Genomic DNA, 24,682 nt, shown 5'->3' on the forward strand with positions numbered 1-24,682 from the left:
AAAGAAATGAAAGCAATCTGCAGTTGATTATACCAATAAGATAAGGGAGATGGATTAAAAAGAACATGAAACTTATTACTTAGCAGGAGAACAGTGTTGACTAGGTCTGCCCATAGTAGAGAAACAACTACACTGGCTTTGCTTTTGGAGAAAAAGTGCTGCTATTTTTATTTTGGAAATCAAGAGGGAACCTTTCACCATCAAATAATTGATTCTCCTCTGTCCTTCCCCAAACTGGTCATGCGTGGGATGTTATTCCATAAGCAGCTTTCTCCTTGAGCAAGAGAAGGTGTCTCTTGTTGAGATGTGTAGAGCGGAGTCAGGGACAATCCTGTGAACACAGTAGAAGACACAGTTCACTGGTCCTTGACTTTTAACCAAAAGGCAGGGTGCGCATTAATTGGCGTCAACCATGAAATAAACTCATGTTGGGCAGCTTCAAGTGCTGCCTTCAGTGGATGTTGGTGACTTTTAGTGCCTGTCTGCTGAGTTCAAGGCCAGGGGAGGAGGTGTGGTAGATTCAGGACACCCATGTTTGGTTGTTTAAGCTATTGCTCCTGGCTGTGCCAGCTGGTGCACTAGTGACAAGCTGGTCCTTTCCTCTAGGATTCATCTGTCCACTGTGTAGAACTGTTAATGCTCTTTTTGGAGGATGTTTGGGGCTCCCCTGGCTTCATGTCTCAAAACTCTGTCTGTAATGATTGTGTGGGTCAAAATCTCCTGAGAAAGCTCCTCCATGGGAAGACCAGTTACAGCCAAGTAGCAAAGCAGGGAACCTGTGGCTGGAAAGGCTGGTTACAGAAGTTTGTGGGGACACCTTTATGTCCATCCCATTACAGATGGGGAAACTGAGGCACGGAGACAGGTCTGGGTGGGTGTTCAGGGTCCCTCATGGGACCACCGGCAACTTGGGGGCTTTTCCTGCCTGCCCTGCGTCCAAAGCCCCATCAGTGGCTGTGGGCTGCTGGCCTCTTGGCTTTAGCTGCCTCCTGTGCACATGGACACTGTGCTGAGCACATGGTGGTGTGTTGATTTGAAACCCACGATGCCCCTGACACCAGGTTTTGTGCCCCCAAGCCACGACAGCCGGAGGCTTTGCAATTCCCTTTAACGCAGCCATTTCCTCCTGTGTCCCTGTCATCGCAGGGGGTGTGTCGTCGGGCCGACTTTACACTTCGACACCGATGAGCTCGACTTCGGTGACATCTCCTTTGGTGAGTGTTCCCTGCGCTGGGACACAGCGGGAGGGATCTGTGTGCTCCAAAATGGAGCACTTGAACGTAAAAGCATCCAGCACTGCTCATGTTCTGCCACAACAGCCTCTTCAGGGTGTGAACTGCAGGTGCCTCAGGTAGCATTTTGCCATTGTGGGATCAAATAGGAGCAAGTATTTTCTGGTGTCTCTGTCCTGGTTTAAAAGACAGATTCTGCCAAGGAAGGTGGCAATCTTCACGGAATGGAATGATGACCCTCCTCTCTCCAAATTACTGTACCTTTGAAATTACAGGGCTTCCAGGCAAAAATATGGAAAAGGAATAGCAGTTCGTTACTAGAGTATATCCGGACAGCACAGACAACAACGCAATGCCAGAAGTTTCCAACCCGCCGAGTCCTGTTTTCCCCTTTGGTGTGGTTATGATCACAGGCTGGAGGAGCGGTGGGCTCTGGCAGGGCAGTGATTTCCCTCCCAGCCGGCACGGGCAGGGAGGGAAGGAGGAAATCGCTGCTTTTGCAAACTACGGGCAGCAGGAGATGTGGGCACTGGCAATCGGGAGCAGGCAGAAGCGGGGACGGCAGGCAGGTTCGATCACGGTGCTGAGCCCGGCGTCAAGCGCACGACGTCCCGCAGCAGCACGCTGCCGACCTTCCCGAGCCCCGGCGGAAGGACGGAAAGGTCTGCCCCCTGCAAACCTCGGCTCCGACTTCACAACCGCCCGCGGCATCACGGCACAGCTCCCAAAGAGCCCCGGATGGAAAAGCCCACCCGCACAGCCGAGACCACCCCAAACCCCCTGTATTTCCCTTCCCAGACTGAGGCCAAAATTCACTACGAAACCTAAACTCATAACAATGAAGTTGTTGAACGTTTTAAGAAAACTAATTGCCTCTCCTGATCTGCTTCTTCGCCACCCTGCATCACCACTGAGGCACTGGTTAAGTTGCCTTTTGAATAAATGAAACAAGAAAGGCAACAGGTAGAAACGCATTCCTAAGGTCTCTTCAGCTGAAGGCAGCTGTTGTATCTTTGCTTCTTTTTAACTGTTGTTGACTGTTGTCTGCATGTGGTGACCTCAGTCTCATTTGAGGTTTTGACATCTGTGTTTGTCCCTTTTGTGCTTCTCTTGCCTCCCTGCTGGAGTCACTGCTGGAGCCGGCAGTGATTACTGTTGATGGGCACAGAGAAGCTCTGGGCTGCGCCTGCAGTTGTTTTTTTCCCCCACCTGTGTTCAAATGACTCTTGGTGAGCAGGCCTGGGGAGAAGTCTCCTCCCCACAGAGCTGGCCAGCCAGTCCACTGCAGAGCGGGTTGTGGCTGGTGTCCGGGCTCTGCAGGACATCCCCACCATGCGTGGCACTATCTCTGGCTTTCCAATATGGAAAGCAAATCTCAGAGTTAAGGTGGGGTAAACCCTTGCAGGCAGCAATCACAGTGAGTAGTATGGGTGCGATGTCCCCGCTTGTTGGGTCAAGGCTCGGGTTTGCCTCCAGCTGAGTGGGCTCTGAGCTGTCACATGCCCAGTCTGTTTGGCCCAAACCAAAAGACGCCTTAAGAATTCTGCAGAGAGAAACTGCATTAGGGTGCTTTGCATCACGTTCTAGTTCCTGATTCCATCCTCACTTTCTTCTGCTGTAGCTTCTTCTCAATGGCGACTCACTCTTTATGTATCTTGAAAAGGGTAGGAGTGTTGGCAGACTTAACAGGGAATTTTACAGTTTGAATTTTCAGAGGAAATGCTTGGTCTGGGTGCACAGTCATCAGGGAGAAATAACTGGTGCTGGTTTGGGGCAGGTGAGGGAGCTTCTCCCCATCAGAAAGAGAGAAGCTTGCAGTGTTGAGCAGGGCTAAGAGCAGGCATTTTCAAGGCTACAGTCTGGAATCAGTGTTAAAGGGAACTAAGTGACGACTAATTCCTCTTGCAGCTTCTCAGTAATCTGTAGTTCAGATAATAAAGAGCTAAACTCCAATCACGCTTTCATGCTACCAGGGTATTCCCACCGGGAGTCACGACATAACTGGTGCCTAAATGGATATTTGTGTCCTTTTCCTAGGCTTTCCCTACACCAAGACCTGTCGCCTCACTAACACCTCGCGGTGTCGGACGATGGCACTCAGCCTGCTGTTAGCAGCTTTGAGCAAATACTCAGCGACAGTGAGCCCTCCTGGAGGGAGGGAATTCATTTTTCTGTGAAGCCACGGGAGTTTACACTGAACCCCAGCGAAAGGACCCTCCAATCCCAGGAACACCAGGATATCGAGGTATGGGAAGAGTCCAGCCACACACACTTCAGCAGCGGGTCTGAAGCTTCACGGGAGTGTGGGAGGGCTTTAGCTCTGATGCCAGCTCTGATCATCGTGTGAGCGAGGATCTGCACTGGCGTGGGGCCTCTGTGAGCTGGGTTACTCGGGACGTTCCTGAAGGAGCACTGATTTGTTTCCAAAATCACAAGCTGAAATCATGTCCCATAATGGTCAAGTACTGAAGGCATTTTGGTGTTTTTGAGAGCAATGTCTTTGATTGCAAGTGGGCAGAGGACGGACGAGGACCAAAGGTGGCTGTTAGAGAGATGTCATTATATAAAGCAGTTTGCTTTTCTTCTTGGTCTCATTTCTCCTGTCCTGGGGAGTAGAATGATTTGTGTTCACTGCAGGGATCTCCAGTGAAGGCAAAAAACTCTGCGGCCATGAACTGCCCAGCACCTGCTGGCCCACGCTTTGTCTTCAGCTTCCTGCTGTAAAGCTGAACTCATTCTGTTCAAGTCAGCAGATTTCCACTGCATTTATGTCATTGTAGTCAGATGAAAATTTGCCCCTTAATTTGAACACAGTGCTGCACAGAGCTTTAGTCTAATGTTTTAATTTAGCTGACCTATGCCCTGATAGCAAGGTGTGCTTAACAAATCTGGTATTTGCCAGAAGGCTTTTGTCACTCTTAGAGACTGCTCTACACGTGGAGCGGCAGAAGAATTAAGGCAAAATCCTCCCTTTACTTACCACAAAAACTGGAGGACATCACACGTGAGTCATGAGCTTTTGTAAAGAAGAATTTACTGCTCTTCTCTTCCACCAGGTGACCCTGTGTTCCAACACTGTGACGGAATACAACCGGAAATTGCTGGTGGACCTGGAGTGGTTTGGCAAGGGAGTGGCATCACTGATCATCAAGGCCAGGTACCAGCACTTCCCTGGCCTCCCCCAGCGCACTGCCTTGCACAGGACGTGCTGGCTGCAGCTCCCAAGGAGACGTGTTGTTTAATGACCTCATGTTCTGCCCAGCTGGACATGAGAACAGCAGTGCTTGAAAAGCAGCCTGTGGTGAAAAGCAGCCCTGCTGACAGCCCAGCGTGGTCCTGGGTCGTTTTCTAAAGGGACCAGGAATGATATCATTTATTGACCTGGTGCTTGAGGTGAAGCAAATTTCCCAAGGGCCTCCTCGCCTTCTTCCTGCAAGAGGTGGAGTTGTGCTGGGTTGCAACCAGCCCGCGTTGGCTTGGGGCACACCAAGCAGTCTGCTGAGGGTCAGGGTCTGGTTCTGTTAACGAGGGCACGTGACAGTGGGGAAGTGGCTCACAGCAAGAGAGGTGAGGGCAGGATCTTCAGAGGGGAAATCAGTCCTTGATGTGGCAGGTCAGCTCTACTTTTTCCCCTTCTCTCTGCTTCCTGTTTTGAGCTTTGATGTTCTCAGGCTTAAAGCAAAAGTTGTTCTTGCTCCAGCAGAATTCCATCCTGCTGTGCTGCTCTAGGTGTCAGTTTAATGACAAGAGGGATGCAGTTCCCTGGTGCTGTTCCCACTCCCAGGCAGAGCCATCTCGTCAGTGCCTGGGCTGCCATGTTTGAAAAGCAAGTGCAATTGGGGACAGTCAGTATTTGGACCTGTGGAGTGAAGGACCAGGGGAGTTGTAGGAACTGGGAGGGAGTGATCTCCCACTCTGTGGGGCAGGTGATGTCTCATGCCCTCCAAGGCTGGGGCAAACAGCTGAGTTCTCAGGCAGGGTAACAGCACCATGGGAGAGAAGGGAGTCCTTTTTACTGAGACACTAGAGTCGTGTGTTCCTGGAGCCTTACTGAGCACTGATCCCTGTTGGGAAGGCTCCCCCAGAGCTCATGGATCACTGGGACTGTTCCAGGAGTTCTTGCAAACCTTCTTGGGCGAAGGAGGGGCTGAGGCAGCTGTGGGACCAAGTGCTCTGCCTGGGGCACTTGGCAGCCTCTGGGTGCTGCCTCTCAGGTTTTGCCCCTCCTCGACAAGACATGTTTGAGTGGGAGGACTTTAAAGGCAATTTTTCACCGTAGGCCTGTTAAATGTGTATTTGACAGTGACAAAGGTGTTGTGCTCCATTTCACAATCTTTGGGGGTAAACGTTCTCCATTCTCTCAGTATCTCTGATTCCCTTGGGGTCATCTCTTTGCCCAGATGTTTCGTTCCTGAGCTGCAAGTGTACCCCCAAAACCGGGGGATCCATGAGTGCGACCTGAAGGCCCCGTTCGTGAGGAAGTTCTTCATTTGGAATAACACCCACCTTCCTGGCTGCTACGGGCTTATTCCCCAGGTTTGGCATCGCATCCACCTCCTCCTCTGAAATATTATTGTGGAGATTATTAGGGGGGAAGAGGGTTTGGATAAGACCTTGCCGGTTCCTATTCAGTCTTAAAGATCTGCTGAGAACAGGATCCTACCTGAATGTTAGCTTTAGGATGCAGTTTAATCTCTTGAGGAAAGGGCTTACGTTCTAGTCTTCAGGGTGTTTTCTTGTGGGAGATCTTCGAGGGTTGTGAAAAGCTGCTGCATCCACAGACACCAGTGCTTGTGCTGGCAGCCTCCTTGCAGAACCCCCTGAGAATGCTAAGCCTACAATTCTTGGATCTTGTTTGTGCCTTTTACCTTTGTCCTGGGGATTTTTAAAAATGTGTGTAAGTTGCTGTTGGGATGGATGTTAAGGAGTTTGAAGTTTCTTCAGAGGTCCCTCTGAAGCTGGATTTGATTCTGTCCCTTCTAGGAACCCGAGGAGGACTCTCCTGTGCTCTACTCCAGCCCCAGACCCTGTGGGATTCTCCAGCCTCGGAGCGCTGCAGAGATTCCAGTTACAGTTGAAATCCAAAGATTGGGCAAGCGTTGCACCAGTGTTTGTACCGGCGTGTTTGGGGATGCAAGAAACCCACTGGTGAGTGCAAGGGGAGGTGTGTGCCTTCGTGCAACTGGTCCTGGCAGGGTGCACAGTGTGCGGGGATTCTTCCGGGGAAAAGAGGCACAGGCTGCTGTGGAGAAGGACAGCAGGGACTGGTGGCATAAACAGCTCGTGCCTTATAGGTGGCAATGTCAGTGTCTGACCCAGAAGGTAGTTCATCTAAGCTGGAATTGAGGATCATTTTAATTACTCTTTAAAATGCTCTTAACTTTGGAAACATCTTTTTTAAAATGTTACCTCTCAGCACAAAAGAGGATGTCAGAAGATTTCTGGGAACCTTGGGCTTTCTGTAAAAGAAAGGAAAGCTGGCATCTGAAGAGTAGTTGCAAGGATTTAAGCTTACATTAAAACATGGAAATGGTGATGCCAAATTCCCTGGATGGCACCAAACATCTGAACCTGGGCCATTGTGGCACTGCATGTAAACCAGTCAACAGGGAGGACAGGCAGTGCAGGCTGTGCCAGGGAGCCTGAAGTTTGACTGAGCACTTGCTTTCAACTATCAGATTGCTTACCTAAAGAGAAGAGTTTCTCCCCACCCGAAGAACCAGTTGTTTAACTGTCAGCCTGATCTTAACTAGAGATTTCTTGCAAAGCTTCTACCTTTGGACCAATAATTTGTAGTTTGAAAGTTTCTCTTTACTTAATCCTTTTCAATTTGGAGGTGAATACATAAGCTTTATTTTTTTCCCCCCAAAATCCCAGGAATTCAGCTGGAGAATGGTAGCTGTCCCTAAAGAAATAACTTGAGCTGGGTTGAGCTGTTTAAGCTTTTTTAGGTTTCCCTGTTTGGGTTTGATTTTTTTTTTTTACTCTTTCTTGCCTGCTTTCTGTAACAGAGAACAGAACTACAGAGCCTTGGACGGCTGTCAGCAGTCTACATAAGTCCAAGGCTGATAGAGTTCGGCAGGATCCTAGTGCTAAGGCCTAATTCACAAGCTTTTGGCCTCTTCAACGAAGGTCTCGTCGATTTAGACTTCAGGCTAGAGATTGTAAGTATCTGTGGGGCCGTTTTCCAGGGAAATTGACTGGTTGACATTACAAGCTGCCATGACGTGGTTTTTATATGCATCGGCCTGTGTGAGAGGAAGCGAGATACTCCAAGATTCCATCTGGGTGAGGCAAAAGGAACCTGGCTCTGGAGTGGTTTTAGCTGGGGCACTCCTCAGTGAAATCAGGTGCAGAGATGTTGGAGCAGAAATTCATCTGGATTGTGTTGACGAGTTCTCCCATAATTTTATGGAAGGTCTTTAGCTGTGTGTGTCACGGTTTTTGAGCTCTGAGATCAAGAGAAACCTGTGGTCCTTTGCTCCTCGGAGAGCATGGGTTTCCCTGTGCTTTCCCTGTGCCATCTACATTTGCTTTGTGCCAAACTGCTGTTCATGGTAGAGAAGAGGGTGTGAGGTCTGTCCTCAGACTGCTGGTGGGGAGGCAATTTTCACACCTGCTGTGGGTCAGGCCAGTTGGGCTGTCCACACAAAGACATGTGTGGGGGTTGTGCACCCCCCCAGCCTGTGGTCTCTGTGCCTTTGAAGAGCATCTTTGGGGACCGGCTGCAGAGAATGGCTGTTTAATATGTGAAGGCTGCATAGGGCAGAGGAGCTGAGGCTGCTCCCCTGGCAGGGAGAGCAGGGCTGCTGCAGCCAGGAAGGGCTTGTAGGCTGGGCCTGGGGCTGGGTGGGATGTCTGCTGGAGGGGGAGATCTCTGAGGGGCTTGAGGTCTGTTCTTCTCCATGCTGGGTGTGTTGAACTTGGAGCTGGTTAAAACCTGATCCTGTGGACTTGTTTGTGTCTGTGGATAAAGCATCAGGCCATGTGGGAAAGTCCAGCCACAGCCTCCTGAGCCAAGGAGGAGGGGCATGATTTTTCCTCTTGCTGCTTTTCCTGCAGTTTGGGGGATAAATGTAACCTTAAAGTGAGGGATTTTTCCAGGACAGCTTTCTCGAACTACACAATGAAATTCTGCCTTCCACCTCTTCAGGGAGCAATGCACCTTGGCTGGGTGGGCCTGGTGTGTAAAGGATGGGCTTCACGTGCTCGTTCCAGGGCTGGACCTGCAGAGCTGTGTCTGTACAGCTGTGCTGGTGCGGGGCCTTTCCTCCCTCCTTTGGGCAGCTTCCAGCTCTCTTGGCCAATCTGTGAAGTCCATGAGAAACCAGAGGACACGAGTTCTTAGGAAGAGTGGGCCATGCCCACTGAGCACATGTCATCCAGTTTTCCCTCTGCTTCCTTCTTTCCTGCTCTGCCATAACCATTTAGAGGTGACTTTTCCAAAGCAGAAGGCCCTGGGGCACCTCTCTACAGCGGATGATCAGTGGGAAGTGAGGGCCTCGGTCCTTTAGGGGACGTTGAAAAGCATTGAGGGCCTCTTGGGAAAGGATAGTTTGGTGTTGGGGTTTTGCTCAACTGGTTTTGCGGAGATATTCTTCAGGCTCTCAGCAGTGTCCTCCAGCTGTGTGGTTTCTGGAGTGGGATTTGAGCCGTCATGACTTCCTCTGGCCCTGAGCCTTTGTGAGAAGCCAGGAGAGAGAAAGCAGCTTTCCTTGGCACACACTCCAGAGAAGGACTGGGGAAGGAACACTCTCCTGAGGATAAGCGTCCCTTGGGTTGGGCAAAACTGGGTTAATTAGGTGAGAGTCTGTTAAAGGAGGGGAAAATACAGGTTGTGTAAGCTCTGCTGTTCCCCAATACTGCAGCTTAAATTTAGGGAAATTAGGCCTTTAGGATTTTTATCCTCCCCTCTTTAGTCTTCTCCTTTTCTTACACCCCATAAGAGACCAGGGTGTATGGTTTCCATCCTAAATGCACATTATGCGTGTCTTACAGGCTTGTAAACCTCACTGCTATGTTATTGAACCCAGGGAAGGAGTGATCCCCGCCAGGGGTGATGTTCATGTGACTGTCACAGCAACCCTGGATGACACTGGGGTTTTTGCTGATGCTCTCCAGCTGTTCATTGGGAACAGACTTTGGACCACCTCCACCCTCCTGGCTTTTGGCACTGGCACCACAATTGTCACAGACAAACCACTTGCCCCGGAGCTCAACTTGGGATACCAATTCAGGTAGGAGATCTCCCACTCCCACCTCTCCTTCTGTCTCAACAAGGAGCAGTTTTGCTGTAGTCCTTCAGGCACGATCTTCTTCAGTGTTCAAAGACCCTGACTCCTTCCCTGAAGGCAGAGATACCTTTAGAGACATGTGATGGCCAGTTGAGCGTTGCTAGGTACCCTCAAAAACCACTGAAAGAGAAACCAGTTGCTCAATTGCCACTGAATTGCCTTCAGTTCTAACACATCTATGTCCTCACTTGGTCAAGTAATGATCTCGCAGGCTCCCCCAGAACAAAAGGTTCCCAAAATGGCGCCTGGGTGAGGCGGGCCCTCCGTGTGGCTGCGGGACCAAGGGAAGATGGCATCGCACCCTTCCCTTCCAAAATGGCACCTGCCAGGCAAGCAGGGGCCCTGGGAACAAAGAGACGGGAGGGTGACGACCCCCCTGGGAAGGCAGGAGCCCGCAGAGCAGTTCCAGAGGCAGATGGAAACTTGCTGGTTTGTGTGGGGCCTGCAGTGCCGCTGCCAACGCTTCCTCACGCTGCTCGTGGGCTCTGCTGCTGCCCTGCCTGCCCAGGACTGATGCTTGTGCGGGAGGCCAGAATGTTAGGGTGCCCTCTCAGGTGCATCACCTCTGGGTTTGACCGGCAGCCTCAGGATGGCCTAAAATATTAGCGAGGCAGCATGATCAGAGGTGTTTGAAAAGCAAAACTGTTTTAATTAAGGTGAAAATAAGAAGCCATGCAGAAAAAAGAGAAAAAGCTGTGCCGAGTGCAAGGAGGACCTTTGCACTTGCTACAACACCCCAAAAATGCCCTGAGGATCTTGGTCTATTCTCTTAAGCATGTAACAATCCAGGCCGGATTCTTGGCATCCTGCCCAATAGAAATAGGAACAGGGCTTGAGGCACAGTCTCAAAGATCCAAGGGCTGCGTCCGTCCTGGCACAAGGCCAAAAAAGGTATCAAAACCTCTGGTTTTTACCTCATGAGTGAAACAAAGAATGGAACCCAAATCCTTCCCTTAAATGGAAGCCTCCTTGCCACTGTGGGGCTGCAAACCCTACCAGGTGAGGTACACTTCTACACAGGACCTTGCTCATTTTTCCGTTGCCAGCAGAGTTTGCAAAGTTCACTTCAAAACAGTTTCTGATTGCGAAATGAAGTTTCTACAAATGACCACCAGTGCAAAACCAAAGCTTCTATGAACGAGAGAGCCCCTGCTCCCCTGGTTTCCTCTCCTAGAGCAGACAGATGATTTCTAGCAGCTTGCTGGGATCGTCCAGAAACTTCCTCCGCGCTGGCTTTTAAAAATGCCTGCAATCATACCCCCGCACACAAGGGCCTCAGGTGCAGGATCTCAAAGATTCAATAACAGTTTCGGGTGCAGATTAATGCAAAATACAGTAACAGTATGAATCACCCCAGAACACACATTTTGGAGGAAAACACCAGATCCTGTTAGCCTGGCCTGGAAAATGCTACATTACCATTAGAAACATATTCCTCCTTGCAATAACGACATCAGAAGGGCAGCTTATCAGACACTGTTCCCGGTCCACATTAAGAGCTGCAAATGAAGACGGTCTCCAAGCTATTAACAGCTCAGAATCCTCATTGGGAGCAATCTGATGACCAGGACAATAGCTTCTCCCATACTATTTTCCATTCTGGTTGGTCTTCTAGCCTCCTTCCCTGTGCTCGTCAGTTCAGACTAACAGATGGGGGCCACCACTTCCATCAGCTCTTCTGGAAGGTGGAATGTAACAGGCCAGCTGGGAAGGAGGGCCAGAGCACCTCAGCCCACAGTAGCCCCAAGGCCAAACGTGATTCCCAGAGGCGCAAACGTACGGCCCCCGTGTTTGGGCTGGAGCCGCTGTCAATGGACCTGAAGCCAGGAGAGTCTGTGGACTTGGTGCTGCCAGGCTTCTCCCGCAAGGCGCAGGTGAGGTCCCCACCACGGGCTGAGCTGGGGAAGCATCAGATCCCCTCCCCTGGGCTCGTTCCACAGTCCCTTGACATTTGCCTGGGGAAATGAGCCTGTTTGGCTCCCTTTGTGCAGCTCACAGTCAAAGCTCAGGGGCTGAGTCGTCTACGCTTTCTGCTGGAATCACTATCATTAGTGGCACTGGCACGGCAGGAAATGTTCTGAAACAGCCCTGGAATCAGATTGATGTAGCAGAAGCAGTAGGAGGCCTTTAGGTGCCACTTCAGGCTCCTGCTAAGCTTCATCCCGCTCTGCTCAGGTTTTCCAAAAGCAGCATGGTGCTCTGCTTTCCCTTTGGAGAACCACAGCACATCCAAAGCCATGTGCTCCTGTTTTGCAGTTTCCCAAGAGAGCTGAGAGGGAAAAAGTTGAAAAACGTCAGCAGTCGTGTTGGACTCTAAAGGGGAAAACTGAGACCATTTGAATTTCAGTCAGGGAAACATTTTCTTAAATGAGGCTTGTGCCAAGAGTGGGCTGGTGGGAAGAGACAGGAAGGACTCAAAATCATCTGGTTTAGACTTTTTGAGAGCATTTTGGTGCTCAGGGGTTGATATCTATGTGTTGAAAATGCATGTTTGCTGTGTCTGTGTATCCCAGAGAGCAGAACTTGGCCTGCTGGCTGCAAGCGGGAATGCCCAGCAGCCCAGCTTGCCTGCACAGGCAGCAAGAACCCCTGGAGAGCCAAGGTTGGCTTTTAATACTGAAACCACACTGTGAGTCAGTGCTGGTCATGTTTTGAAATATTCCCCCCGCAGGCCCGGCCCCCCTTCCCGGGGCTAGCTCTGGAGAGGCTTTGGAGGAATATCTCCGAAGGGACAGGACAAAAGATTTCAAAAGAGGTTCTTACCCCCAGATTATTCCAAGTCGTTTATTCCTCAAAGGGGTCCAGGGGCCGAAAGAGAGAGAACAAAGAAATCCAGGGGTCTTATCTAGTCTCCTATTTTGGGAGGGTCCTGGCATTCAGCCAATTAGGTGTGGACATGTAGGGAGGAAATTCCAGAAGGGTCAAAAGGCGAGAGACCATTCCCCTAAAGAATTGCAAGGTTTCTCCAGGAGGAAAATGCCTTTGAAGCCCACAGTCAACAGGCACAACCTGTCTGTGTTTCCATCACTTTCGGGGAGGTGATTGCTGTAATCAGTTGATGATTCTTCCTTGCTGCTTTACTGGTGCTTTAAATTCTCTTTGTCATCTCCCTTTTTTAGGGATTGCTGTGTTCCTTCTTTTGCTTTTCAGGTTTGCTTTTGTTCCCAGTAAGGCCACAGTGTTTGGTCTCCTCTCTTGCTGCTCTGCCTGCATGACTGTATCCCCCAGAACTGCCCTATCCAAAGCTGACCTGCTAGAAAGGAATTTCTTCCTCCCCGCAGGAGAATGTGCTGTTATGCTTTCAGGTAGCCCATTCCCTCCGTGGAACACGACTGCATAGCTGTGTGCAGGCAGAAATCAGCAGGTTTTTGGCCCTGTTGAATATGCAGATGATTTGGTTCAGGTGCTCTTGTCTCCATCCTGCCGGTGCTGACCTGCTCGGCCCTTCCTTCCCACCAGGCACTGCCCTACTGCCCCTGGCCAAAATGCTGGAGCCAGACAGAAGGGATTCAAGTTCACCCTTGGGAATTCTGTGCCTGTACCTCCACAGCAGAAAGGGCTTTGGAAAAGGGGTCAAGGAAGGACGTCACCAGGGCATGGACAGGTCTCCTCTTGTCCTGTTTCCTCAAGTGGCAAAATCATGGTTCCATGTCTTTCCTGCAGAATCTTCAGGGGGTGCAGGTCTCCATGGAGAGCTCACCTTACTTCCAGCTGGCGGGCCCCAGTGATGCATGCCGTGCCGTGCCAGGAGGCGCCATTACCGATGTGCACGTCCACTTCACTCCTGACGAGAACAAGGTGAGACTGGAGGAGCCAAAACACAGATTTATCTCCAAAGCCATTGTTGTCCCTGCACTCTGGGTACAGCCCATGCTGTGAGCTTGGCTCCAGGCTGTGGGCAGGCAGCCTGCAGCCAGTCCCAGCTTGGCATGTGCTGTCAGGCCCTGCACCCAGGCCTGACAGGCCCTGCTTCCCCTCGCTGCACATTCCTCTGAGCATTCCCAAGGGAAGAAAGATGCCCAGGGAACAGTAGGCAAACGGTAGAGGGGTGTTGATAGATGTCTGGCCATCTCTAGGTATAGTGGAAGGGGTTTCATTATTCTGCAAAGTACTAGAGGAACAAAGAGGTCAGAGAGCTTTCCGCCTTCCTGACGGGCAACAGCTTCCCTGCCTCACCCGGGGCTGGAGCAAGGACGGTTCTTTTTCACACCCTCTGTTCTCCAGCCTTGCGGCTGTGCTGTCCCAGAGCACAGCTGACCATGACACGGCTGCAAGGCCAGGGCAGAGGATGTGCTGTGCCCGTGGGCCCAGCCTGGCACAGGCACACTGAGCTCTAGGTGCCCTTAGTCAGCAGGAGCTTGGTGAGCTGCAGGGGACTTGGACACCTGCCTGAAAGAGCTCGTGTAGGGCAGGTACAGCCTGCAGGCAGGCAGACCTGTGGGCCCAGAGCCGGTGGCAGCGACACTGCTGCGGCTCTGTCTTCATGCCTGTCACTGTGGCTGCTCTGTCAGCTGGCGCCCATTCCATGCCAATTGTGCTTTTGCGTGCAAGTTTGAACACCAGTGCCGAGGCCCTGGCAAGTCTGCTCTCAGCGCTGTGATCTGGAGGCTCGTTCATACAGAGGGGTTTAGGACATGGCATGGAAGGGAGGAAGCCTTGCAGGGAAACAAAGAGAGGCTCTTTGCAACAGCATCCTGCTACCTCTTAGCACTGTTCTTCTCGTGACTTGGTTGGAGAGGCAAAGTTAGAGGGGAGTTCTGAGCAAACAGATATTTCTACACCAGGCCAGAGGTCCAGGATCTCTTTGGGTGCAGCTGTTCTCTCAGTTTCCTTTTGCTGCTTAGATTCAGTTTAACACTTTGTCCTATTCTCAATCAGTGGGAATATAGTAACCTAAGGAGGAATGTCCTGTGTTCCCTAGCTCCATGTTCCTTAGAAGGGACTTAGGAATTATTTAACATCATTAAAATTGAGAGTAAAAATTATGGTGGCCCTGGGCACTTGTCTGTATGACCCAAGTGACACAAGAGCTTAATGCCACTGAGATAGGTTTTGCAAAGTGCACTGCTGCCTTTAAAATGTGAGATATTAGTAGAACTTATTGTTCATTTGGGGGTAGAATAGGTAAATTGATACCCTTGAAGGGATATAGGAAATGGCTTTTCTTCTGCCATGGAGATGGCACCAAATGACCTGTGCTGAGACAGTTTCTTTTCCTGCAGGTTTATTCCCATGAGCTCGTCTGCGTCAGTGGAGAGGAAAGGATAGTTGTGCCAATTCGGGCCATCCCTGCCCGAGCTATCCTGGACTTCCCAGACGAGCTGGACTTCTCAAAGTGTCCGGTCAAGGGCAGCACCCGCAAGAGTCTGCTGATTCAGAATTGTGGTAGTGTGGCAGCTCATTACCAGCTGAGCACCGAGAGGTGAGGCAGCTCATCTGTCCTTGTGCAAAACACCTTTGGGGGATAACAGAGTTGGGAAAGAACAACAGAAGGAACCAGAGCATGGGAGCTGCTGCCCTGCATCGCTGGCTGGAAATGGGCAGGATGGATGGCATCTGCTCTTGCTTTCAGTGTTCTTAGCAGGATGCAGCCTTTGAGCTTTCTCTGCCCCAGATTTCCTGGGGGGTGCTGGAACATGTTCGTTGCTGGCTTGCGCCCTCCTGAGCACAAGCAGCTTCTGAAATGGGTACTCACCACTGTCAGCCAAACAGACCCATTCTCTGGGAGGACACAGGCACATGGCTTTCCAGTGGTGCCTGCATCAGATGCCCAACATGAGCTGTGTTGCAGGCAGCCGGTGCAGTTCCTGTTACTTAAAGCTGATCTGATTTCCCTTGTCAGCTGAGGGCATCAGTCCCCTCTTCTGTTCCACGATGAACCTTTGAAAGCCGGTTTAAAATTTCAAACATGTGCTTTAAATCTCTGAATAAGGTCGTGCCCCCTTTCATTGAGATCTCATTTTATATATTCTGAAGTTCCTGTGTTTCTGCTGTTTTTTCATTTTGGTTTGTGTTAAATGTTTGCCAAAAGATCATGAATTCTTCATTGGGAACTTTCATAAATGTCAAGCTCCTCCAAGGCCTATCAATACACCACATGCCCATAGGCATAGGCACAGGTGTATTAGAAACATGAGACATTTAGTGACTATGTGAAAAGCAATTGGGCTGATTTAGAAGATAAAAGTATAGAATAACTTTCTCTAGAGGGGACCTCTGGAAATTGTCCGAGCAAATATGCTGCTCAAAGCAAGACCAGTGTCCGGGGATTGCAAGGGGCCATTGGGAGATCTGGAGTTGTCTTTAGATGCCATACAAGGAAACAGACATACAAATGGACTAGTTAAAAAGCCGAAGACGACCTATTAAAACCCCTCCATGACCTTATCTTTTCTGCCTGTCGGGTGCAGTAGTGATTCATTGAAAGGGTAGATCTAACAGGATGAGAACTATCTTAAGGAACAGCTGACAATTAACTCACTATATTGCTCTAATCAAGCCATAAAAGGCCAAAATTTATCCTGCCAGCCCCATCTCTTGGCAGTGGTTTTCATTTGGTTATTATAGCGTCAGGGATGTCTCCTTCACAGTCCTTCTTATCTGTGGGCTCAGGGAACAGCTTAGTGATGTTGACTGAAATTCAGAGGAGTTAAGTTTAACTGTAGAGCTTGTGTCCTTGGGTCTTGGGGAGCCAGGTCTATATGAGAGATGACTGCTCCAGCAGGAACAGGGGAGTCTGGTGGGTACAGCCTGGGGTGGGATGTAGGAGATGCAAGGGCTGATTTGCACTCAGTTTTTCAGCCCTGACAACTGAAACTTGGCTGGATCCTCTTCTCCTGGTAATTTGAAAATAAGAAGATATCTTCTTTCTCACGCAACCCCTGAGGTCACTCCCAGGAGTGTTATTCACATCCTGCCATCTGAGGGCAGGAGTATGTAACATGGGGCAGGAGTGGGAAGGGAAGGGAAGGTAGTGCTGAAGTGTGGCCAGGGACTCCCTTAACTGGCAGCTTCTCTTTCTGGCAAAATTCCTGACAAAACAATAAGAAAAAAATCCTGTGCCTTGCCCACACCAGGCACCGATCCCCCAAGCCCCAGCAGAGACCTGCAGCAGTGCTGGCTCACCCTCGGGGCAGATGTGGGAGCTCGTACAGTAATCGGGCTCCGGGGCTGCTGGGGCCTTGTCTTTCCTCCTCTCTCCCCAAAGTCTCACATCCAGCACATAAACATTGCTGGCCCAAGGCTTCTCCATCAGCCACTAGTGATGTTCTCACTAGTGGTAATGGAGCAGGTCAGGCCCATAACTGCAGCAATAGGTCCTTAGTGAGCAGAACCTGAAGCAAGTTCATCAGCTGTCACTACTGACATGAATGAAATTCCGCTTGCCAGATGTTCTCTATATTTTTGTGTGTGATAAGTTCATCACCAAACTCCCCAGAACACCCTTTCTGTGCACAGATTGACCACCAGCAAAGCACTGAGGAACTTTTGTTTCCTCAGTGGGGCTGTGGAAGAGCACAAAGCCCAGCAATTTCTGGGCAGAAGCACATTTCACCTGAGCTGTCCCTGAGCATCAAAGCACGGAGTCTTGTGTTTGTCAGGCAAGAACTGTTCACCTGGTGACCAATCCTAATTGCTCCTGTTACATCCAAAGTGCACCAAGACATTTGCGTAATTATTTCCAACACATTGCGCAGAGTTTGTCTGGTGAGCCAAGCAAACAGTTACCAGCCTGGATGACAACCCAGGGCGCCAGACTGCATTGCTGGTAAATACACAAAACCCTCCTGTTCTGCCTCCTCGATGTGCTCCTGCTAATGGTGCTTCATATGGCTGGGATTGGATCCTTCAGATTGTAAATGGCATCCTCCGTTTGGGTCTTGTTTCCATGTCACTGTATTGCTCTAATCTGCATTTGCACTCTTTCAGAGTTTTGATTGCTCCTTTTTGTAGAGCAGCTTTCATTGAAATGCTGACAAAATGTGCTAATTCAGGATCTTTTCAAGGTAAAATAAACCAAAGAGCCACACTGCAAATTCAACAGTAGTTATTCCGTGGTCTTCAAGGGAAAGTTCCTTCTCCCTGTCTGATTCCTAGGCTGTAATCTCACAAGAGAGGTAGTGCCCTAACATTTGCATCTCTTGAGAGGAGGTTTATAGGTAGCAGGAAAAGAGAAATTCCTGAGGCAGTCAGTGTCAAGTTATGCATGCAGATAGCTCTTAACTCTCTCTGTGCTTTTCACAAACCATTCTCTGATGGGATTGCTGGCAGTCAGAAGGCTGGATGCAGAGTATGGGGGGGATTAGGTCGTTTTATCCCACAGGATCTTCTGAGGGCTGGATCTCCTCAGAAGTGGGTCAGTAGCTGTTTCTGATCCTGGCTGTTCTGTCTGTCTTGGCCGTAGTTTGTTTGCTCCCTGCTTGCCCAAGTGAGCTGAAGTGACCTGCACTGCAGAAGGAATATCGTGGCCAGATGTCCCCCCAAGTCCTGATCCCTCTCTTTGTGTTGCAGTCCTTTCTCCGTGGTTCCAGCCGAAGGAATTCTGGGCCCTGGTCACACCATGCAGGTGACAGTGGGATTTCACCCGCTGACGAGCGGTGACCATTTCGGGTCCCTGGTGGCGCGCTGCACAGGTGAGTGCTGGGCAACGCACGGGACACAGGACAGTTCTCCACCATCACTCCCTGTTCATCCCCCTCAATTCCCTCTAGATGTACCTCCTCTGTTCCAGCTCTGCCCCAAAGAAAACTGAAATAGCTGGTGTTTAAATGGTTGAAAAAGTGGATCCCCTCTAACAGGGCTGAGATTTTTGGAATTCTGTTTTGCTGGGTGTTGCAGAGTGGAGGAAGGAGGAACCCTGATTCTCCACTACTGTGTGGCTACGCCTGGGTGAAGTTTTATTTTACTCCTGGGCAGTGCTGTATGTGAGCTGCGAGGTCTCCATCAGACTCTCTCCAATGCAGTGTATTTCTTGCACACCTCTGTCCTGTATGCCGCTTCTCCACTGGCTTGTCACAGACCCTTTTACTATTTTGCCCTCTACACATCCATGCAGCTTTTGCCTAATAACATCTTCAGGCCCTCAAGTTCCTGTATGGTGACAAATCAAGACAAATTTTTCCTCGTCCCCATTTCCCAGGCCATTCATGCTGTTGCAAACCTCTCACATCTCCCATTTGATTTCTAGACTGAGGAATCCCATTCAGACTTCATATAGAAGCTGCTCTGTACTTATTAATCTTTCCTTGTCCTTTTGTATTTAACCTGAAATGCTCCATCTTGGTTTTTGAGATCAGGACAATATGAAATATTTCAAGACTGATGGGGCTGTGGGTTTGGACAGGAAGATGACGATGATGATGATTTTTATGGTGTTCATTTTGTAGTGGTTTGTCATATTGCAAAGCCAGGCTGGTTGTGTTTCCTCTCCTGTGTCCCCTCCTGCTGTGGGCTGTCACTTCACCTGTTCCTCTGGGTCTCCTTTTTCTGCCCACATGCCCCCAGGCGTATTTGCTTGTCAGCAACAAGGGATCCAAGGGATCAGGAGGGGCAGGAGTCTCGTGGGATGCGCAGGGGAGACCTCGGCAAGCCAGGATTGACCAGGGCTCCTCAGTGTCACCTGAAGGACTTTGATGCAGAAATCCCAGTGGTCTGAGTGGGTCACCTGAGCACATCTGACAAATCCCACTGTACATACTGTCACCTTGGGGCCAAATCTCTACAAACACCTTGGAAATAAGGTGGTTAAGGAGGTGCCCAGGACATCCTCACGCCGTACACACAGAGCTGTCAGGACGTGATAAATGTACTGATCCATGGAACTGCTAATACATTTAAAAGCTATGACACTTTCTTCCGTGACCTGTGGTTTGCTTTGTTCCTTGTGCTTCCATCAGCAACTGAGCTAGCTGAGCAAAGACTCTGCTTTGTTCCAGGTGAAGAAAGTTTCTTCACATTCCTTCGCGCAGAAGCTGCAGATGTCAACATTGGATTGAGCACATATTCCCTGAAGGTTGAGAAGACTTTCATCACCACATCAAGCCACACAAGCATGTTCATCAGGAACAGGAGTAACATCACAACCCACTTCCAGTGGAAGATGTTTCCTACTGAGGAAGCCGACAATGAAGAGAAGAGGAGGTTGGTTTGAAAGATACGTTTCAGTGAGATACATGGCCCAAGACTGAAACTAATGCATGGCCTCAGGGGGGTGTTGGTGATTTTGAATGGTTTAGGCCAAGTAAACCATCCCTGGCCTTAGGGTGTGTGTCCCTGGGCTGCAGGAGCTCAGCACAGCATTCCAGTTCCATTTATACTCCAACCAAGGATGGCATTTTGGGAAGGAAAGGTTGATTGCAATGACTGGTTTTCCTCAAGTTCTAATTGGGCTTTTGCCTCCCTAATCTTCTTCCTACATGACCTGGCAACATCCCTAAACGTTTCCTGAGTTGCCAGCCCCTCTTTGCAAAGGCGATACGCCCTCTTTTTTCCCCTTAGTTCCTTCCAAATCTCCTTGCCCATCCAGGCTCGTTGTCTTCCCTGTCAGCTCATCTTTCAGCACACAGGGACAGTCTGTTCCTGTGCCTTCAAGACTTCTTTCTTGAAGTATGTCCATCCTTCCTGTACCCCTTTGTTTGTAAAGGCTGTTTCCCAAGGTCCTCTCCAAAACAATCTCTTGAACAGGCCGAAGGCTGCCTTCCAGAAGACCAGAGTGTAAGTTTTGTTGATGCCCCTCCTTGTTTCACTGAATGTTGAAAACTCTGTTATTTCACAGTCACTGTACCCCCAGACAGTGGTGAACAGATGAAGTTCTTTTAGTTCTTAGGGAATCCAGTACCTGGATCCCAGGGAGGCAGCAGGCTTCCCTGTGGAATGGATTCGCTCGATATGCAGGGCCCTCATTTCCCCTTAGAAGGGGTTCACTTACTACCACTACCCTTCTTTTCTTCATAATACTTGAGGCTGGGATCTGTCTGGCAGAAAAAGTGCAGCTGTCTCCAGACAGAATTTTCTCTTTTAGTGTCATCTGTCTGAGCCTCTGGATCCAGGGCCTCATACCTATTCTGTCAGGGTGCAGTCATGGGGGTCAGGACAGGATTTTATTACCTCCTCAGCACAAGCCCATCTCCATTCCCCACTGTCTCCTAGGTCTCCTCCTTCCGCCTGATCACAAGAAGGGCAGGGCTCCTCTGACTCCTGCTGAGCTTCTCTCGGGCTTGGAAGGGTGTAACTCCAGCAGTTTAGTTTTGTTTTGCTCTCCCTAACGCTCCTCAGCCTTTCCGCTTCTTCCTTACCTTCTGCCACTAGACAGAGCAGATCATTCACCTGCTCACACTGCACGCAGGTGTCTTTCACATTATCCTCTGATATTAACACCAGGCTCAGACCCTCCCTGCAGCCAGGGGCCTGGACAGCTGTGTCCTTCCTGGGGGGTTCTGTTTGAGATAGTACACTCTTGCTGGCGGCAGCAGCAGCAATGACTTTGGATCATTTGTAAACTGTTGCTGGGGAAAAAAAAAAAAAGCAGAAAGACGAATGAAAAAAAAAAAGGCAAGCACCTCACAACCAACCAAAAGACACAGCCCAGTACACAAGGAGGGTGGGTGGCTGCAGCCTTTCTGCTCAGCCTGCTTGTATCAACTGCCACGCAAAAACTGAAAAAATGCTGTGCAAACTGCCAGCCCAAACTGCTGTGCCAAAACTGCCAGCCCAAACTGCCGTGCCCAAACTGCCAGCCCAAACTGCCGTGCCCAAACTGCCGTGCCCAAATTGCTGTGCCCAAACTGCCGTGCCCAAACTGCCGTGCCAGAACTGCCACGGCAAGCGCCTGTTTGCTGCGGGCCAGGTCGCTTGCACTCCCCAGAGCCATTTTAAATCACCTGCAAAGGAACAGGAGGTCGACCCCCACCCGCTTGAATGGATGGCAAGAGGGTCCTTTAGTGCCCTGGGCTTCTTGGTTCTCCACTGTTCTCTGTCTACTTACACAGTGTCTGACTTCCATACAAGCTCTGTATGTTAAAAGAAAATCCCATGACCTTCTCTGGCTATTTCCCTGGGCTGTTTATTTCCATTTTTTCCTACTTGCCTGCCTCAGCCTGGATCCCAGGTGATCCACTTTCCCCTCAGAAGAAACTGGGTTTTCTTTAAGTAAACTTCAACCTGGTTTTGGTTTTCTGGATTTTTTTCCAATTACATTTGTTTTCATGCCAGTTTGTGTCCTAGCCTGTCACCAGGACATTTTGTTTTTCCTTACTTCCAGTCTTAGGGATGGTGTTAGTTCTAAGGCCAACTCTCCTGCTGTCAGAGATGCTTTTGAGATCTCAGAGCAGAGAGGACTTTTTTTTATGAGAGGAGCTAGTGCAGGATCCTTTCCCTCTCTGGCCATTCTACTACCATGCACTGGGATGGGACCCAAAAAGCTCTGGATCCTGAAAAGATGATCTCTCCAGGAGTTTGCTGTCTGTCTCCTGCACCAAGAAGTCCCTTCCCCTCTCACAGCCTCTGTTTTCATGCATATAAAACCTTGGATGTCACTGAAGGGATGCGGTGCCTGAATTCATCAATTTCCTTTGGAAGTACTCTGGGATGCTCTTGTGAAAGACAGAGTAGGGAACAGGACAGGTCCAAAATGGAAGAAACAAAGAGCGATGCTGGTAACACGTAACCACAACCCAGCTTCGTCTCCCTTTCCCAGGGAAGTCCTGCAGTGGGTGCACCGTGATCTTTATCTGCTTCCCCCGAGCACCTCAGTGGTAGGAAAAGCCAGCTGAGGTGGCTGGTGGATTCTCCCTCAGTTTTGGCAGAGGCTTTGAGGCAGGAGACTCTCTTGAGGGATGCTGGCTTTCCAAAGCTCTCCTGAGCTTGCAAGTGTGGAGTAAAGCTACCTGCTGAGCTTGTGCACAACAAGTTATCTTCTGATCCGATTGGGACCCTCGTGGCTTGGGGTCAGCCCTTGCTGGGGAGCTGCCGCTCCTCCCCAAGTGCTTTGCTCTCCCGCACTTCCGCTTCTCTCTGCAAATATATTAAATGACCTGCTGGCTTTGTCTCTCCCTGCGGCTGCAGGCAGTGTGATTTGCTGGAGCCACCACCAAAGGTCTGGATGGAAGACTTCATGGAGGAGAAAAAAATAAAGAAGGTGAAGGGCTTTTGTGAAAATCGCACCTCCCTCCTGAGCCAAAAGGTCCAGGAGGAGAAGGCAAAGGTGCAAGAAGACCCCCTGCTGTTCTCCAATGACTTTTTTTTCATTGAGCCAATGGTAAGTGATAGCTGAGAACCTCATTTTCCTCCTCTTCCTTCTCCTCCTTCTCTTTCTCCTCGTCCTCCTCCTCTTCCTTCTCCTCCTTCTCCTCCTTCTCCTCCTCCTCCTCTTCCTCCTCCTCCTCCTCCTCCTCTTCCTTCTCCTCCTCCTCCTCCTCTTCCTCCTCCCGCCCACCCTACCCCCGCCCCTTCCCCCGGGTGCGGTCACTCAGCAGGTCCTCAGCTGGCTCGGTGTGCTCAGAGGGAGGACATGGAGTTTCTGGTGCGGCTGCAGAGCTCACTGCTGAAAGTATTTCTGCCCTGCAGGCTCAAGGCAGGGCTGGGAGCCTGACAAAGCTGAGCTCTGCTGCCAGGGCTCGAGCTCAGGGCACTCCGTGTCCTTGAAGTGTCCACAGGGAGCAGTTTTTGTAGGTAGGGGCTCCCCCGACACGTGCTGCTGCGTGGGGTTCAGCGGAGGGTGTTGGAGCAGTGCCAGTTCACGGATTGACCTGAAGCATGCAAGGGTTCGCTGGGAAAAGGAGGCCAAATTCAGCCCAAGGTTAATCGTAGAAATGCCTGTCCCTTCCTCTAACCACGACTCGCACTGTTTGTGAGTCTCCCAGTGTCATCTGTGAGCCTGGACACAAGGGTGGGAGGTTATAATGGGCATTTTGAGTTCTCTTGCACACGGGGACAGTAAACCTTTTCTTTTTCTGTTTATGCAAGCAAACGCCCATGTCCTCCCATCAGCCAGAGCCCTGATTCTGAGTATTGGCATTGTGAGAGATGATGAATGCCTGGTGTCTGCACAGTGCAAAATCCCTTCTCATCCTGGAGTAAATCCTAGAATAATCCCAACCTCTGCTTTCTTTGAAAAAAGGTTAAACTAATATTTTTCTTTCCAAGGAAGGGGATCGTGTTCTTGGTTACTCCTATGGCCCGTCTAAGGCCAAGAGCCACCAGTGCACAATGGCAGTTAGGTACCACTGTAGCTGACTGCAGCATGATGTGACCAGGAGCTTGTGTCAGAGCAGCAGGAACATTGTGGAGAGTGGGGGCTGATCAGCTGAGCATTGAGAGCGCCCAGTGGTGTGTTGAGCTGGGTTTAGAGTGTTTCCTTGGGCTCCTTATGTTGTTCACTCATCACTGATGCTCTAAAGAAAGGCTTAGAGGAGTGGTTGAAAACAAGAAGTGTGAAGTTTGAAGATAAATCTTTTTCTGTCTCTTTCTGTTTCAGGAGGGAGAGATTGGGCCACGTTGTTCGGCTGAAATCAAGGTGACCTTTAAACCCCTGGAAGCACTGGAGTATCAGAGTGTGGCCTACTGTGACATCTCAGGTACAGCTCCTTTCCCCTGCTTCTCTCACCCACAGTGAAGCCATGGAGCAAGCCTGAGCCCACTGGGCTCCCATGTAACTGCTGGGAAGAGTTCCTGGTCAGCAGGGCAGTGCTGGCACATCCCCAGTGTCCCTGCAGCTTCCAGGGAGTCTCCCATGCAAGGCCAGGGCTCGGAACACCTGTGTCTGGATTGCTGATCCCAGAACAACCCAGGCAGTGCAGGGAGATGTTTTCATGGCACGGCTTTGCCAGCATTTCCTCAAAGGCCAAGGAGCTGCAGAGCAGAACAGCTTTAGTGAACAAGCACTAAGCCCCTCTAGACCACTGGCCTCCAGGATGGGTCCATTTGACATGGATCCACCATCAGGCAGTCGCAGCTGAGTTAGAAATGTGCTCCCTGAGCCTGGATCACCTCCAGACACCACCAGGCCAGCGGAGGCGGAGCCCCGCTGAGCCCAGGGTGTTGGTAGAAGGACCACCCTTGGCCAGCACCTGCTTCTCTCCCTGTGTGGGAATTGTCACCTTGCAGCTCTCAGTCTGTGCAAACAGAACACAGTGCCGAGTGTCAGAAGTGGAGGACAGC

At 50.3% G+C, this 24,682-nt stretch overlaps 1 protein-coding gene across 1 annotated transcript in view; it reads left to right on the forward strand.

The window, feature by feature from the left end:
• The window catches only part of LOC136296101 (hydrocephalus-inducing protein homolog), a 199,731-nt gene that overhangs the window by 69,746 nt on the left and 105,303 nt on the right, over window positions 1–24,682 (forward strand). Inside the window, 2 exon segments of the mRNA XM_066194924.1 lie at window positions 10,220–10,228; window positions 16,457–16,462. Coding sequence (XP_066051021.1) covers window positions 10,220–10,228; window positions 16,457–16,462 — 15 coding nt within the window.

This window comes from Chamaea fasciata, unplaced genomic scaffold, assembly GCF_029207755.1.
Source record: "Chamaea fasciata isolate MVZ Bird 193981 ecotype frontalis unplaced genomic scaffold, bChaFas1.0.hap1 SCAF_12, whole genome shotgun sequence".
In the NCBI taxonomy this organism is placed as follows: domain Eukaryota; kingdom Metazoa; phylum Chordata; class Aves; order Passeriformes; family Sylviidae; genus Chamaea; species Chamaea fasciata.